The 16027-nt window shown below is 41.9% G+C and overlaps 1 protein-coding gene and 1 long non-coding RNA gene across 3 annotated transcripts in view; one reads left to right on the forward strand and one right to left on the reverse strand.

Annotated features, from left to right (window-relative positions):
* Positions 1-13761, forward strand: part of LOC116750817 — a 34413-nt gene extending 20652 nt beyond the window's left edge. The window contains exons 6-12 of one of the 2 annotated variants that reach the window (XR_004349105.1): positions 762-832; positions 1493-1589; positions 1918-2119; positions 2710-2893; positions 3488-3553; positions 3810-3912; positions 13238-13761. This is a non-coding gene — a long non-coding RNA (uncharacterized LOC116750817). The other variant, XR_004349106.1, reaches the window with a different exon arrangement.
* On the reverse strand, positions 618-2685 carry TMEM174 (transmembrane protein 174). The gene is made up of 2 exons (XM_032626046.1): positions 1561-2685; positions 618-1370 (listed from the first exon to the last, which is right to left on the reverse strand). The coding sequence occupies exons 1-2, from the start codon at positions 2187-2189 to the stop codon at positions 1265-1267; spliced, it is 735 nt and encodes a 244-aa protein (XP_032481937.1). The 5' UTR covers positions 2190-2685; the 3' UTR covers positions 618-1264.
* Positions 13762-16027: the final 2266 nt, after the last annotated feature.

The raw sequence follows: 16027 nt of genomic DNA on the forward strand, positions 1-16027 counted from the left end.
AACTCAGTACCCAAACTCTAAAGGATTGCTAAATCCTGGTCTTCCTTTGGGATGAGCCACGTACCCTTACCTTGAGTGGCCTACCTTTGTAGCCTATGGAAAACACTTTCTTTTAAACTCTGATGGTTTAGTCTGTCTCTTCTAAAGCCTGTGGATCTGTTCTGGTTGTTTATTACACAGCCCAGATTCTGGGAGATTAAGAGCACCTAAGTATTTTTATAAAGAAGGTGAGCTTATCTTGACCGTAAAGATTGTTTCCATGACATGCTTTTCCAGGTGTTGACACAGCAGCTCTATTCTGTCTAATTTAACAGATCTCATCTATGTGTAGGGAGGTGCTCGTGTTCTGTTGGCCACTGGGTCCAGCACAAATCCCATGCTGGGGTGGGCACCTCAAGCTTCAGCCTTGCTAGAGAGAACATCGACAGCTGAGAGTCGCTGTGATGTGTCTGTCCGTGGTAACTTAAGGATTTATTGACATAATCGTCTTATTATTTATTTTTATTAATTTTTATTGGAGTATGGTTGCTTTACAATGTTGCGTTAGCCTCCACTGCCCAACAAAATGAATCAGCCATACACATACAGATATCCCCCCGCTTTTGGACTTCCCTCCCATTTAGGTTATCACAGTGCATTAGGTAGAGTTCCCTATGCTACACAGTATGTTCCCATCAGTTGTCTATTTTATTAGCCAACTATCTAATACTGTTCTAACAGAAGACATTATTTTATTCCATTTAATTCATTTATTTTTGCAGCCTTTAAGATGCCAGAGTCCTCAAGGGACGCCAGATGGCAACCAAGTTCTTATACGTATGAAGATCCCCAGGTGAGAACAGGAACTGGGAAATCTCCATTTGAGCCCGTTTTCTATTCCCTGCTTCCTTCCCCTACCCCCATTCTCACTACTGTGGAAACTCCCAAAGTCACAGCAGTAGTGAGTTTTCCCTTGGCTACTGGAGCTCAAATTAAGACACCAGTGCGTTCCAGTGGGAAAGGGGTGGGTGGTGAATAAACAGGTGAAATTCCTGATCCTGAGCCATATCCAGGGGATTTCTAGCTGGATCGGAAGTGCATATCCCCACACTAGCCTAATTTTTAACAGTCAGAGAGATTCTACCTCCCATTTCCCCCTTCCCCACCTCGAATGGTATGTCAGGCTTCCTGGGCTGCTCTGTTGTCTAACTTCTGAAGGTCACAGCATAGAACACTTCAGTTGTCAGCAAAAAACTAAAACTCTGTGCCCCCAGCCGCATAGTCTCTAGCGAGGGAGGGAGCATATTTCCTCATAGCGGGGAGGAGAGAAGCAGGCAGAGTCCTCATCTCCCAGCTGTGTCTCTTCTATCTGCTCAGCATCAGGGCCGGTCCTGAAAAGGGAGCAGAAAGCACAAAATGCATTACAGCCCACAGCACCACTCTCAGAACCAATGCCACCATCCTGGCAACGGGCCACATGGAGATCTGCAGTCTCCCACCACCTTCCTTACAGACCAAACACAGCCATAGACCGTGACCGCCACAGCTGGAAGGGGAGCATCGCCAAGGCACACATCCTACCTGTCATTTCCACCGTCCACGGAGGAAAGGTAGTCCTGGTCATCAACAAAGGCAGCATTCTCTGAAGGGTAGATGGTGTAGTACTGAGGAGGGCTTGGCATGGTGGCCACCATCCCTCCAGATGGTATGAGGCCACACGGGTTCACCACTGGCTGCAGGTAGGTGGTGTTCATCCCCATGGGCTCTTGAGAGCCATAAGGAGGAGGGATGTACTGCACCACGGTGGCCCCATGGAAGGTGATGGGTTGGTTGATACCAGCGAAAACAAATGATTGTCCTCCTGCCATCTGCTCTGAGTCCGGGAGCCTCTCCTCACTTTCTTTGCACAATTGGCAAGAGAGCATTTTGAACTTGCAGATGGCAATCAGGATGAATGTCACCCCCACTGACAGCAGGATGGGCCCAAGGAGCTGGGTCCATTCAAAGTGGGAGGCTCCTTGGTGTTTGATCCAGCCCATGATGGTGAACGTGATCCCCACCAGTCCCAGGAAGATGCCTGAGAAGAGCAAGGTGGCCCCCGCCTTGTCGTCATCCGACACCTGGATGTCAGCAGTACTGGGTGTGTAAGGAGTGACCGAAAACACGTTGAGAGGGAAATCTTCCATGCGGCCGCGGCCCTGCTCCATCATCCTTACACTGCTTCAAGGGGAAAGAGGTTGTGAGAGCTCCTGAGAGCAGAGCAAAGGAATCCCAGGTTCAGATTAGTTATGGAAGAACTTTGGGCTTCTGTGGTTAACAGAGTAGAACATGCAGAGCCCTGAACTTTGTTTAGAAGAATAAAGGTCTGAGAAATGAAGCCTGAATCTTTCTCCATATATTGTCAACAATTGGAGACCTCTGATTTGCAATTCAATGACAAGCTCTCTCTCTTCCCATTCATTCACTCATTCAGAAAGTTTTTACTGAGCCCATCTTATGTGCCAGGCGGTACTTTTTTAGATGTGTTAGGCACTGCATCAAGGCTCTGTTTGCATCCTACCCAAACCACGATTGTAGAAATAGCAGAGGACCCCTCCAGGGCCTCTAGCTGTGCAGGGGCCCTTGATGTGTCCACCACATGTTCAGGAATCTAACCGAACTTTCCTGCCGGGTCAGCTCACTAGAAATAGAGACCTGTTTCATGACTGTCTGTTTTCCTTCCCACCCCAGGAATCTCTAGTTGTGATGACACTTAAACTTTCATAGCAACTCTCACAAAGCTCTGAGGTCCTGCTCTTTCCTGGCCAGCTCCAAGTGCCTTTGCTTTCAAGCATTTGGGGAACAATTCCAGCTGTGGGAGAGGAAAGACACCCTAGAGGCCTTTCCATGCACCACGTCATTGGCAGAGCATCAGGTATGACCCGGGGTCTCAGGGACACGCACTTCAGACCCTGGCTCGGTAGTGGCAGCACCATCCCCAGTTTCCATCGTGAAGTAAACAGCTGGATTTTCAAGTCTGCTGTGTTTTGCAACCAAACCCAAGCTGATTTCAAGAAGAAAACTTGCCCTTCAATGACATGATCTGTCATTCATAACTACAGAACTTCAGAAGAGCCCCAACCAATTTCGTCCTCCACAGAATAGTAACTGTAGCCCTGTAACTTTCCTAGACAGATCTTCTCCAAACAGATGTATCTCTTCAGGGGTTAAATATTATATCAGCTCCCTTTCGCAGGCATGAGCTCAAGGGCCAGGAGGAGTTGCCCTCTTGCCCTAGGGCAGGGCTTCCCAAACTTGCCTGATGATAAAAATCACCTGGGCCACTTTTTTTAAATGGCAGCATGTGAGTTCCCAACTCAGCTCAACAGAACCAACATTTCCAAGGGAGAGTAAGTGCCTCAGGTTGTTCTTATCATCAGAAATCTTTGGAAACCCTACGTTTATCCCAAGTGCTCCTGGGAAACCTGGGGACTTTTTTTCCCCTCCAAAATGTCTCTCCCTGCTACAGGACAAGGCTGGTGATCTTCAACTTCACTGCCAAACAGAAGGGAAAGCAAGCAGGTGACCCCCTCAGGTATCTCCCCGTGCGTGTCCTCCAGCAGCAAGGATGGAGTAGTGTTGCAGTAGGAGGGGTCTGCCCCTTTTCCCACTGGGATAGATCAGAGATCCAGGGGAGCCAACTTTTCTCTTTAATCATAAAAATTCTGGTCAGCTAGCCTGACATTCTTTTCAGGCTCTTAACCCCTGAAAGTCCCTGGCATTTAGAAAGAGTTAGGCTCTCCAAATTGTTCTTCTAAACCACTCAGTTTATGTTTCACATTTGTCTTTAGCTACATCCACTTGCAATTACAACTGCGAATACTGAAAGAGCAGGGGAGAGAGAGCACCTTCCTCTAAACAGCTCATGAATCCAATGGCTTTCAGAGCAGACTGGTGAGGAAATTCTAGTTATAATTCCTTTTTATTTTATTTTATTTATATTTTATTGAGGCATAGTTGATTTATTATATTAGTTTCAGGTGTACAACAAAGTGATTCAAAATTTTACAGATTATACTCCATTTAAAGTCATTATAGAATATTGGCTATATTCCCTCTGCTGTACAATATATCCATGTAGCTTATTTATTTAATACATAGTAGTTTGTACCTCTTAATCCCCTTGTACCTGTCTTGTCCCTTCCCCCTTTCCCTCTCCCTACTGGTAACCACTGGTTTGTTTTCTATATCTGTGAATCTGTTTCTGTTACTCATTCATTTGTTTTTATTTTTTAGATTCCACATATAAATGATAACATACAGTATTTGTCTTTCTCTGTCTGACTTATTTCACTAAGCATAATACCCTCCAACTCCATCCATGCTGTTGCAGATGGCAAAATTTCATTCATTTTTATGGCTGGGTAATATTCCATTGTATATATGTATACCACATCTTCTTTATCTATTGATCTATTCATGAACACTTAGGTTGCTTCCATATCTTGTCTATTGCAAATAATGCTGCTCTGAACATTAGGGTGCATGTATCTTTTTTATTGAAGTATAGTTGATTTACAATGTTGTGTTAGTTTCAAGTGTTCAGCAAAGTGATTTAGTGATACACATATATGTGTATATATTTTTAGATTATTTTCCATTATAGGTTATTACAAGATATTGAATATTGTTCCCTGGGCTATACAGTAAATCCTTGTTGCTTATTTTATGTATAGAAGTTTGTATCTCTTAACCTCATACTCCTAATTTATCCCTCTCCCCCCACCCTGCACCTTCCTCTTTGGTAACCATAAGTTTGTTTTCTATGTATGTGGGTCTGTTTCTGTTTTGTGCATGTGTCTTTTTGAATTAGTGTTTTCATTTTCTTTGGGTATATACCCAAAGAATTGCTGGGTCTATATGGTAGTTTCTATTTTTAGTTTTTTGAGGAACCTCTGTCCTGTTTCCACAGGGGCTGCACCAGTTTACATTCCCACCAACAGTGTACAAGGGTTCTCTTTTCTTCACATCCTCATTAACATTTGTTATTTGTGTTCTTTTTGATGGTAGCCATCCTGACAGCTGTGAGGTGATATCTCATTGTGGTTTTGATTTGCGTTTCTCTGATGATTAGTGATGTTGAGCATATTTTCATGTGCTGATTGGCCAAGTGGTCATTTGGAAAAAATGTCTACTTAGGTCTTCTGCCCATTTTTCTATTGGGTTGTTTGTTTTTTTAATATTAAGTTGTATGAGCCATTTATATATTTTTGGATATTAACCCTTTATTGGTCATATCATTTGCAAATATTTCCTCCCATTCAGTAGGTTGTCTTTTTGTTTTGTCAATGGTTTCCTTTGCTGTGCAAAAGCTTTTAAGTACCATTTGTATATTTTTGTTTCCTTTGACTTAGGAGACAGATTCAAAAAAAAACTATTACTATGATTTATGTCAAAGAGTGTTCTGCCTATGTTTTCTTCTAGGAATTTTGTGGTTTCTGGTCTTACATTTTGCTCTTTATCTATTTTGAGTTTATTTTTGTATAAGGTGTGAGAAATGTTCTGATTTCGTTGTTTTACATGTAGCTGTCCAGTTTCTCAGCACCACTTATTGAAGAAAATATCTTTTCCTCACGGTATATTCTTGCCTCCTTTGTCACAGATTAATTGACCATAAATGTGTGGATTTATTTCTGGGCTCTTTTTTCTGTTCCATTGCTCTATGTGTTTTTGTGCCAGTACCATACTGTTTTGATGACTGCAGCTTTGTAGTATAGTCTGAAGTTAGGGAGCATGATACCTTCAGCTCTGTACTTCTTTCTCAAAATTGTTTTGTCTATTCAGGGTTTTTTGTGCTACCATACAAGTTTTTAAAATTATTTGTTCTAGTTCTAGGATAAAGGCCACTGGTATTTTGATAGGGATTGAATTGAATCTGTAGATTGTCTTGGTAGTATAGTCATTTTAACAATATTTATTCTTCCAATCCATGAACATGGAATATCTTTCTATTTGTGTTGTCTTCCATTTCTTTCATCAGTGTCTCATAGTTTTCTGAATATAGGTCTTTTACCTCCTGCGTTAGATTTATATTCCTAGGTATTTTATTCTATTTAATGCAATTGTAAATCCTTAAATTTCTCTTTCTCATAGTTTGTACTTAGAGTATAGAAATGCAACAGATTTCTGTATATTTATTTTGTATCCTGCAACTTTACCAAATTCATCAATGAGCTCTAGTAGTTTTTTGGTGGTGTCCTTTGGATTTTATATGTATAGTATCATGTCACCTGCAAAGAGCAACAGTTTTACTTCTTCCTTTCCAATTTGGATTCCTTTTATTTCTTTTATTTCTTTTTCTTATCTGATTGTTATGGCTAGAACTTCCAGTACTATGTTGAATAAAAGTGGCAAGAGTGGACATCCTTGTCTTTTTCCTTATCTTAGAGGAAATGCTTTCGGCTTTTCACTGTTGAGAATTATGTGAGCTGTGGGCTTGTCATATGTGGCCTTTATTACATTGAGGTATGTTCCTTCTATACCCATTTTGTGGAGAGTTTTCATAATAAATGGGGGCTGAATTTTGTCAAAAGCTTTTTCTGCATCTATTGAGATGATCACAGTATTTTTAAATCTTCAGTTTGTTAACATGGTGTATCACCTTGATTGATTTGCAAAATCTTGAACCATCCTTGCATCCCTGGGATAAATCTCATTTGATCATGGTGTATGGTCCTTTTAATATATTGTTGGATTGAGTTTGCTAATATTTTGTTGAGGATATTTTCAGGTATGTTCATAGTGATATTGGACTGTAATTTTCTTTTTTTTTTTTTGGTAATTTTCTTTTTTTGTGATATCTTTGTATCAGGGTAATGCTGACCTTGTAGAATGAGTTTAGGAGCATTCTTTCCTCTGCAACATTTTTGGAATAGTTTGAGGAGGGATAGGTGTTAACTTTTCTCTAAGTGTTTGGTAGAGTTCATCTATGAAGCCATCTGGTACTGGACTTTTGTTTGTTGGGAGCTCTTTTATTATTATTATTACATATTCAGTTGCATTGCTGGTGATTTGTTTGTTCATATTTTCTATTTCTTCCTGGTTCAGTGTTGGGAGATTGTAGATTTCTAGGGATTTTCCCATTTCTTCTAGGTTGTTCCATTTTTCTTGGTATATAGCTGTTCAAAGTAAGCTCTTATGATCCTTTGTATTTCTGTGGTGTCAGTTGTAACTTCTCCTTTTTCATTTTTGATTTCACTGATTTGGGCCTTCTCTGTTTTTTTCTTGATGAGTCTGGCTAAAGGTTTGTCAATTTTGCTTATGTTTTCAAAGAATCAGCTCTTAGTTTCTTTCTTTCTTTCTTTCTTTGTCTCTATTTCATTTATTTCTGCTCTGATCTTTATGATTTATTTTCCTTCTACTAACTTCTGGTTTTGTCTTTTCTTCTTTTTCTAATTCCTTTACGTGTAAGATTAGGTTGTTTATTTGATATTGTTTCCTGAGTTGGCATGTATCACTATAAACTTTCCTCTTAGAACTGCTTTTGCTGCATCCCATAGATTTTTTTTTAAACATCTTTATTGGGGTATAATTGCTTTACAATGGTGTGTTAGTTTCTGCTTTGTAACAAAGTGAATCAGTTATACATATACATATGTTCCCATATGTCTTCCCTCTTGCATCTCCCTCCATAGATTTTTGATCACTGTGTTTTCATTTTCATTTGTCTCCAGGTATTTTTAAATTTCTTCTTTTGATTTCTTCAGTGATCCATTTGTTGTTTAGTAGCATATTGTTTAGACCTCCATGTGTTTGTGTTTTTTGCAGTTTTTTCTTGTAGTTGATTTCTAGTCTCATAGCATTGTCGTTGGAAAAGATGCTTCATATGATTTCAGTTTTCTTAAATTTACTGATATATTTTTGTCATCTAGCATGTGATCTATCCTGGAAGAATGTTCCATGTGCACTTGAACAGAACGTGTAGTCTGCTGCTTTTGAATGGAATGTTCTATCAATTAAGTCCCTCTGGTCTAATGTGTCATTTAAGGCCAGTGTTTCCTTATTGATTTTCTGTCTGGATGATGTGTCCATTGATGTAAATGGTGTGTTAAAATCTTCTATTATTATTGGGTTACTGTCAGTTTCTCCCTTTATATCTGTTAATGTTTGCTTTATGTACTCCTGTGTTGGATGCCTATATATTTACAGTTGTTTTATCTTCTTCTTAGATTGATCTCTTGATCATTACATAATATTCTTCTTTGTATCTTGTGATAGTCTTGTTTTTAAAGTTTATTTTGCCTGATATAAGTATTGCTACCCCCAGCTTTCTTTTGATTTCCATTTGCATGGAATACCTTTTTCTATTCCCTCACTTTCAGTCTGTGTGTGTCTTTAGATCTGAGGTGAGTCTCTTGTAGAGTCACTATATATATGGGTATATATGTATATGTATATGTGGGTCTTGTTTTTGTATCCATTCAGCCACTCCCTGCCCTTGTTTGGAGTATTTAGTCCATTTACATTTGAAGTAATTATTGATAGCTATGTAATTTTTGCCATTTTTGTAATTTTGGGGGATTGCTTTTGTAGTTCTTTTTTGTTCTCTTCTTCTTTTGATCTTCCTTGTGATTTGATGACTATATTTAGTGTTATGTTTGGATTCCTCTCTCTTTTTTGTGTGTGTATTTATTATAGAGTTTTGGTTTTTGGTTACCATGAGGTTTATATTATAGCAATCTCTTTCTAGATTGATGGATGGATGGTTGGATGGATAGATAGGTAGATAGATACAGATATGATTATTTTAAGTTGCTGATCCCTTAGTTTCAAACACATTTTAACAATTCTGCATTTTTACTCCCCCTCATGATTACTGGTTTTGACGTATTTTGCAACTTTTTGTTTTCTGTATCCCTTAACTACTTATTACAGACATAGACAAGTTTACTACTTTTGTCTTTTAACCTTCATACTAGCTCTGTACCTGGTTGATTTACCATCTTCACTGTATATTTGCCTTTACCAGTGAGCTTTTTCCTTTTGTAATTTTCATGTTACTAGTTGTGGCCTTTTCTTTTTCACTTAGAGAACTCCCTTTAATACTCCTTGCAAAGCTGATTTGGTGGTAATGAACTCTTTAAGCTTTTACTTCTCTGTAAAAGTTTTGGTCTCTCTGTTAAATCTGAATGAAAGCCTTGCCAGATAGAATATTCTTGGTTGTAGGTTTTCCCCTTTCATCACTTTAAATCTATTGTGTCAGTTCCCTCTGGCCTGCACAGTTTCTACTGAAAAGTCCGGTGATAGACTTATGGGCATTCCCTTGTACTAACTTGTTGCTTTTTCCTTGCTGCTTTTAATATTCTCTCTTTATCTTTACTTTTTGCTACTTTAATTACAGTGTGTCTTGTGTGGTCCCTTTGGGGTTGATCCTATTGGGAATTCTTTGTGATTCCTGGACCTGAATGTCTGTTTTCCTTTCCCAAGTTAGGGAAGTTTTCAGCTATTAAGATATGATGTTTTCAAATATGTTCTCTGCCCCTTTCGCTCTCTCTTCTCCTTCTGGGACCCCTATAATGTGAATGGTAGTATGCTTGATGTTGTCTCAGAAGACTCTTATGCTTTCTTCATTTCTTTTTATTCTTTTTTCTGTGATTTCCACTACTCTGTCCTTCCAGCTCACTGATCCATTCCTCTGTATCATTTAATTTATTGTTGATTCCTTCTAATGTATATTTCATTTCAGTTATTGTATTCTTAGGCTCTATTTGTTTCTTCTTTATACTTTCTAATGCTTTGTAAAACTTCTCACTGTGTTCATCCATTCTTCTCCCAAGTTCCTTTGATCATCTTTATGATCATTACCTTGAACTCCTTATTGGATAGATTGCCTATCTCCACTTCACCTAGTTCTTCTTCTGGGGTTTTATCTTGTTCCTTCAGTTGGAACATATTCCTTTGTTGCCATCATTTTTCCTAACTTTCTGTTTTTATTTATATGTATCTGGGAGGTTGGTTACATTTCCTGACATTGGAGAAGTGGCCTTTTGTAAGAGACATCCTATGCATCCCAGCAGTGCACTTTCCTCTTGTCGCCAAAGCTATATGCTCTAGGGGTGCTCCGTATGTGGGTTGCCTGGGTCCCTTCTGTTGTGGGGTCTGACTACAGTCTGGTAGGTGTGTCTGGCCTCCAGTCCGTTCAGTTGCCAGGCCCTGCTTTGTGCAGAGGCTGCCAGCTGCTGGTTAGTGGAGCCAGATCACAAGGGCGACTGGCTGTGAACTCCAGGAGGTCCCAGGGGCTACTTTTGGTTCACTGGTGGGCAGAGCCAGGTTCTGGGGTGGGTAATTGTGGTGCCAGGATTTCCAGATCTAGTGTCAGCCTGTTGGTGGGTGGGGCCAGTTCCTGACACAGCTGGCTGTGGGTTCCAGGGTGTCCCAATGCTGATAATGGCCCACTTGTGAGCGGGGCTAGATCTCAGGATGGCTGGATGAGGAGTCCAATGTATCTCAGAGCTGGTGTTGGCCTGCTGGTGGGTGGGACGGGGACCTGAGTTGTCCTAGAGCTGGAATTGGCCTGCCGGTGGACAGAGCCAGGGCTGAAGGGGTGCTGGGGCTGGTGTTGGCCTGCTGGTATGTTGGCTGAGTCTTGCAGTTGTCCTGAAGCCAGTGTCCACTTGCTGGTAGGTGGGGTTGGGGTCCAGGTGCTCCTGGGCCTGGTGCCTACCCACCAGTGGATGAAGCCTGGTGCTGAGGCTAGTGGCAGCCCACTGGCAGATTCAGGCCCTAGAACCTCTGGTTGCAGGGCCCAGAAGTCTCAGAGCTGGTGTCTGACCACTGGTGGGTGAGGCTGATTCCTGACACAGCTGGCTGTGGGGTCCAGGGTGTCCTGAGGTTTGTGGTCAACCCACTGGTGAGTGGGGCCATATACCCAGGGCAGCTGGCTGAGGGGTCCAAGGTGTCTTTTTTTTTTTTTTTTTTTTTTGCGGTATGCAGGCCTCTCACTGCTGCAGCCTCTCCCATTGCGGAGCACAGGCTCCGGACGCGCAGGCTCAGCGGCCATGGCTCACAGGCCCAGCCGCTCCACAGCACGTGGGATCTTCCCGGACCAGGACATGAACCCACGTCCCCTGCATCGGCAGGCAGACTCTCAACCACTGCGCCACAGGGAAGCCCCAAGGTGTCTTGAGCTTGTGTAGGGCTGGCTGATGGGAAGGGTTGGGGCTCAGAATGTCCTGGGCCTGGTTCTGGCTTGCTGGTGGGTAGGCTGGGTCCTGCCATAGGAGGCTGCAGGGCTGTGGTTATCCTGGAGCTGGTCCCTGCCCACTGTTGGGTGAGGCTGATCCCAAGGTAGATCCAGCTCACGGATGGGCAGGACTGGGGCCCAAGGGGTCCTGGGATTGGTGCCTTCCCACTGGGGTCCTGGGGTCTCTGGGTGTAGGACCCTGGGGGTCCCGGGTCTAGTGCCTGTGCAGTGATATGTGAGGCCAAGCTGTGGGCCCTCCAGTAGACCAGGGCTGTGTCCAGTGGTGGCTGTGTGTTCAGAGAGTCTTAAGGCTGCCTGCCTGCTGGCAGGTGGGGCTGTGCTTGGCCTGAGGCATCCCAGTACTGGTGCCTACAAGTTGGTAGGCAGTGGTGGGACTGGGTCCTGAGGCTAACAAGCTACAGGGAGGATTACAAAATGGAACTTGCCAGTGCCAGTGTCCACAAGCTCCCCAAAATAGCTCCTGTCAGTGTCTGTGTCCCCAGGGTGAGCTCCAGTTGCTTCCTGCCTCTCTAGGAGACTCTCCAAGGTCAGCAGGTGGGCTTGACCTAGATTCCTTTCAAATTACTGCTTCTGCCGGGTCTCAGAGTGTGTGAAATTTTGTGTGTGCCCTGTAAGAGTGGAGTCTCTACACAGCCCTCTGGGTCTCCCAATAGTAATCCTCCCTGGTCTTCAAAGCCAAATGTTCTGAGGACTTGTCTTCCTCAGGCAGGACTCCCAGGCTGAGGAGGCCAGCGTGGAGTTTAGACCCCTCACTCCTTGGGGAGAACCTCTGCAATAGTAATTATTCTCTCATTTGTGGGTCACCAACCTGGGGGCATATGTCTGGACTGTACCGTGACTCTGCCCCTCCTACATGTCTAGTTGTGGTTCTTTCTTTATACCTTTAGTTGTAGAAGATCTTTTCTGGTAGATTCCAGTCTTTCTCACCAATACTTGCTCTGTAAATAGCTGTAACTTTGGTGTGCCATGAGAGTAGGTAAGCTGAGTGTCTTCCTATTCTACCATCTTGTCTAAGCTCTCAATTCAGATCCCTCCACTTACACTTTCAAGGTCACCTTGACTCTGCCTCTCTCCCTAAAAACTCAAATTCTGTATATATATAGTAAATACCAATTTTTAAAAAGCAAACAAGTTGAATTCAGTAGCATATTAAAAGTATTATACACCATGACCAACTGGGATTTATTCCTGGAATGCAAGAATGGTTCAGCATATGAAAACCAATCAGTGTAAAAAATACACTACATTGAAGGGAAAAGACCCCATAGGCTCATCTCGGTGCACACCAGGAAAAAAAAAGTGTTAAGATTTATTGAACACATACAATGCATCAGGCACAATTCTAGATATTTAATGTACATGGTTTCATTTCATCCTTTTAACAACCAGGTTACAATCGAGAGAACTAGGCTGATTATTAAGCTGTTGTGACTCTGCTCCAAACCCACCCCTTGATACTTTGCTTTAGTTGAAACTCTGCCGAGAACAAATATTTCCCTTTGCCAGATGGTTCCATATTAGACTCTGCCAGTAGGGGGCACTAGAGGGAGACTGCAAGGTGGGAGGAAGGAGAAAGCAATTACAACTGATCCTTGAACCACAGGGGTTTGAACTGCATGGGTCTACCTATACTGGGATTTTTTTCAATAGTAAATACTACAGTACTACACAATCTGCGGTTGGTTGAATCTGCAGATGCAGAACCACAGATACAGGGAAACCACAGACACCTCAGGCTGACTCTAAGTGATGCGTGGGTTTTCAACTGCATGGAAGGTTGACATCCCTAACCACCCCACCACATCGTACAAGGGTCAGCTGTACTACTTCATCTTTTTCTTGCTGCTACTGTCAGTGTCACCCCATCAGCAGTTCTTCATCCTGGTAGGAACAGTTCCAATTTCCAGTTTCCCTCCACACGTACACCCAGAGCCAGCCTCACTGTGCCCCTTCAAAAACACCACCACCTGCCAAACAATGCTCTCTCCTCAGAGGTTCTTCTTTTTTTTTTAATAGATTACTGGTTTATTTTAAAAGGATATGACTTGGGAACAGCCAGACAGAAGAGATGCACTGGGCAAGGTATGGGGAAAGGTGCACAGAGCTCCCATTGTCTCTCGGAGTGCACCACTCTCCCCAAATCTCCACGTGTTCACCAACCTAGAAGCTCTCTGGACCCTGTCCTTTTGGGATTTTATGGCTGCTCCCCAGAGGTTCTTTATCCCAACTCCTGAGATGCCAGCACAAGCTGAATGGCATCCTTTATCCAGAAAGCAAGGTGCCAGCTTCATGGGGTCCCTTCTCTAAGCGTCTATATTCTAATGTAACTCCAGCTCCTTCCCTCTGTTGCCCCCACCTATTTTTACTATCTCTGAGTTACCTCGGTGTTCATTTTTTGTGTTTTCAGTCCTCCAATACCTGTTTAACTAGTTTCCTAAATTAAATCCTCTCTATTAAAATAACTAGTATGGTTTGTGTTTCCCTAACTGGATCCTGACTGATATGTAGTACCAACAGTGGGTTTAGGAAACATACTTACAAAGGTGGGATTCTGGAGTTGGTTTGGTCATATTCTTGGCCTCAAATACAGTGCTAAGCTCAATGAAAAATGGGACATTAGTAACCCAAATCACGTAGTAACATCAAAATTAATCAAAATATCGCCTGTGGTAGGCTGCAAAAAAAGTGCCTAGTGAAGGAAGAGCCTTAGGGACCCAGTGACTGCTACAGTTAACTAGTATGATAGGCTATGAGAATTGTGAGATGGAGATGGCCACTTCTGAGTGCCCTAGAACACTTACAAAAAGAAAAATAGCAATCTCAAGTCTTTAAAATATCAGCTCAAGTGATGGTCGGAGAACCAAAGGGCTTCTACAGTGGCCCTAAAAGAATCTCTTCTTTCTAGTATCTTCAGGGCTGACCTCACTGAAAATCAAGCACAAAATTTAAACATTCAGGGTACATAATTACAACAAAAGTTGAATTCACAGCCTTATCAAGTATCTAATATGAAAGTTAGGGGGTTGATTGTGAAGGATTGGGATCCTCAGACTTGGAATGAGGACACCCATGTAGGCTCAGATGAAGTTGAGAATCTTGAGCCCCTGAGACATTCTGAGCCATCCTTGTTAGAAGAAGCAACTCTCTCCACTTATTTCACCTGAATATGCTATAATAACCTCACCTTAAGCAGCAAAGAATGCCTATTCTCAAAATTCACACCAGGTACCTCTTGTTGCCTCTAAACATAATGTATCAAATTTCAGCATACTCTAGGGGTGTAGTACACTCTATTCTGACTCAGGAGAAAATGGCTTACTCTCCAAAAGAATTATAAAATTAAAAAAATTTATATCAGCAGAGATGTGGAGAATATGGGTAGAAATTAATCCTAAGGATTAATAGAATATAATATTGGATTGGTAAATTTTTATATGGGTGCACTTAACAGATATTCTAGATTTAATGTTAGTGTTATTAATTAATTGTTGTTTAATTTAATGTTAATGTATTCTAGATTTAATGTTAATGTGTATAGCTGGAAGTGACCTTACTAGTGGACCTGGTTGGTTGATTGATACTTGGACTCTACAGTGGCTTGTATTCAATGAGGTTGAGATACCAGAAATTCTCTGGTACAATGTAGAGGAATTCAAAGACTTTGAGAGATAGAGATGTTGGAGTAGACTTTTTAAGACTGACCTTTACACTTATTTTCTACCCCTTGATCCCTTCACCAAGGTGTCGAGAAATACATTAGTGCAGAAAGCATCAATATCCTTGAAAAGTTTACTGATGGCTGTCTTCTCTAGGCCAGGTATGATATCAAGAAATGTTGCCAATAAGGTGGGCCCGCTGATTTTAACGGGACTGATATGGGAATTTCAGACTAGTAGAGGCCAAGAGAAAGCACTTAATAGCCAAAGACAAGAGGAGTGCATTTATCATAATGGGTATCAGGGATGAAGGATGGTAGTCAGAATATTTTGACCCACCATAACCTTTGGTTATGGCTACTCGATCATCGTGTCCCTAGGAATGAAATAGATGAGCATCCTACTAAAATGTTACTTGGTGTGCATAACAGGTGAAACTCCAGATCTGGTGACCAAAAACCTGACTCGTATTATCACAATAGAAAGTCAAGGCTTCTTATTCAGTTTTTGAACCTAAGCCATTCACAGACCTGGAGCTCCGTGACTGGAGGAGAGGCTGGTTCCCCTTCAAAAAGAACCCTGCCACACTGCTACAAGTATATATACTTTAAATCTTCCTCCAAGTATTTTTCAAAGGACATACAGCCATTTACCCAAACCTCTGGGAATTGATACACCCTGACTCTGAACTGACACTATTTCTAGGGACCCAAAATGCCACTGTGGTCCATAAGTCAAAGTGGGGGGCTTAGGGTGGTTGGGTGCTAAGTGGAATTTTGTCTTGTTGAATACAGTGGGGCCAGTAGTTCTGTGAAACCACCCTGTGTTTATTTCCCCAGTTCCTGAATGTAAAATTAGAATAGACATACATGGCAACTGGTAAATCCCCACATTAATTCTCTAACCTGTGGAACATGGCTACTATGGTAGGAAGAGCCAAGTAGAAGTCCTTCCCTATCAGGATAGAAAAATAAAAGCAATGACACTTTCCTGGAGGAAATTGCAGAGATCAGTGTCATCATGAAAGACTTGAAAGATATAAGGGTGGTGATACCTATCACATCCCTATTTAATTCACCCCTTTGGCTTCTTAAGAAAATTATAAATTTATCAAGTGGTGATTCCAACTGTAGTTGATGTTCCAAATATA

Source organism: Phocoena sinus, chromosome 3, assembly GCF_008692025.1.
Source record: "Phocoena sinus isolate mPhoSin1 chromosome 3, mPhoSin1.pri, whole genome shotgun sequence".
NCBI lineage: Eukaryota > Metazoa > Chordata > Mammalia > Artiodactyla > Phocoenidae > Phocoena > Phocoena sinus.

What these genes read in the sequence shown, in the direction of transcription:
- TMEM174 (XM_032626046.1), bottom strand. Translation starts at nt 2,189, where the DNA reads ATGATGGAGCAGGGCCGCGGCCGCATGGAAGATTTCCCTCTCAACGTG. An exon ending in GTGGACGGTGGAAATGACAG is followed by an intron (nt 1,371 to 1,560) that starts GTAGGATGTGTG and finishes CTCCCTTTTCAG; the next exon opens with GACCGGCCCTGATGCTGAGC.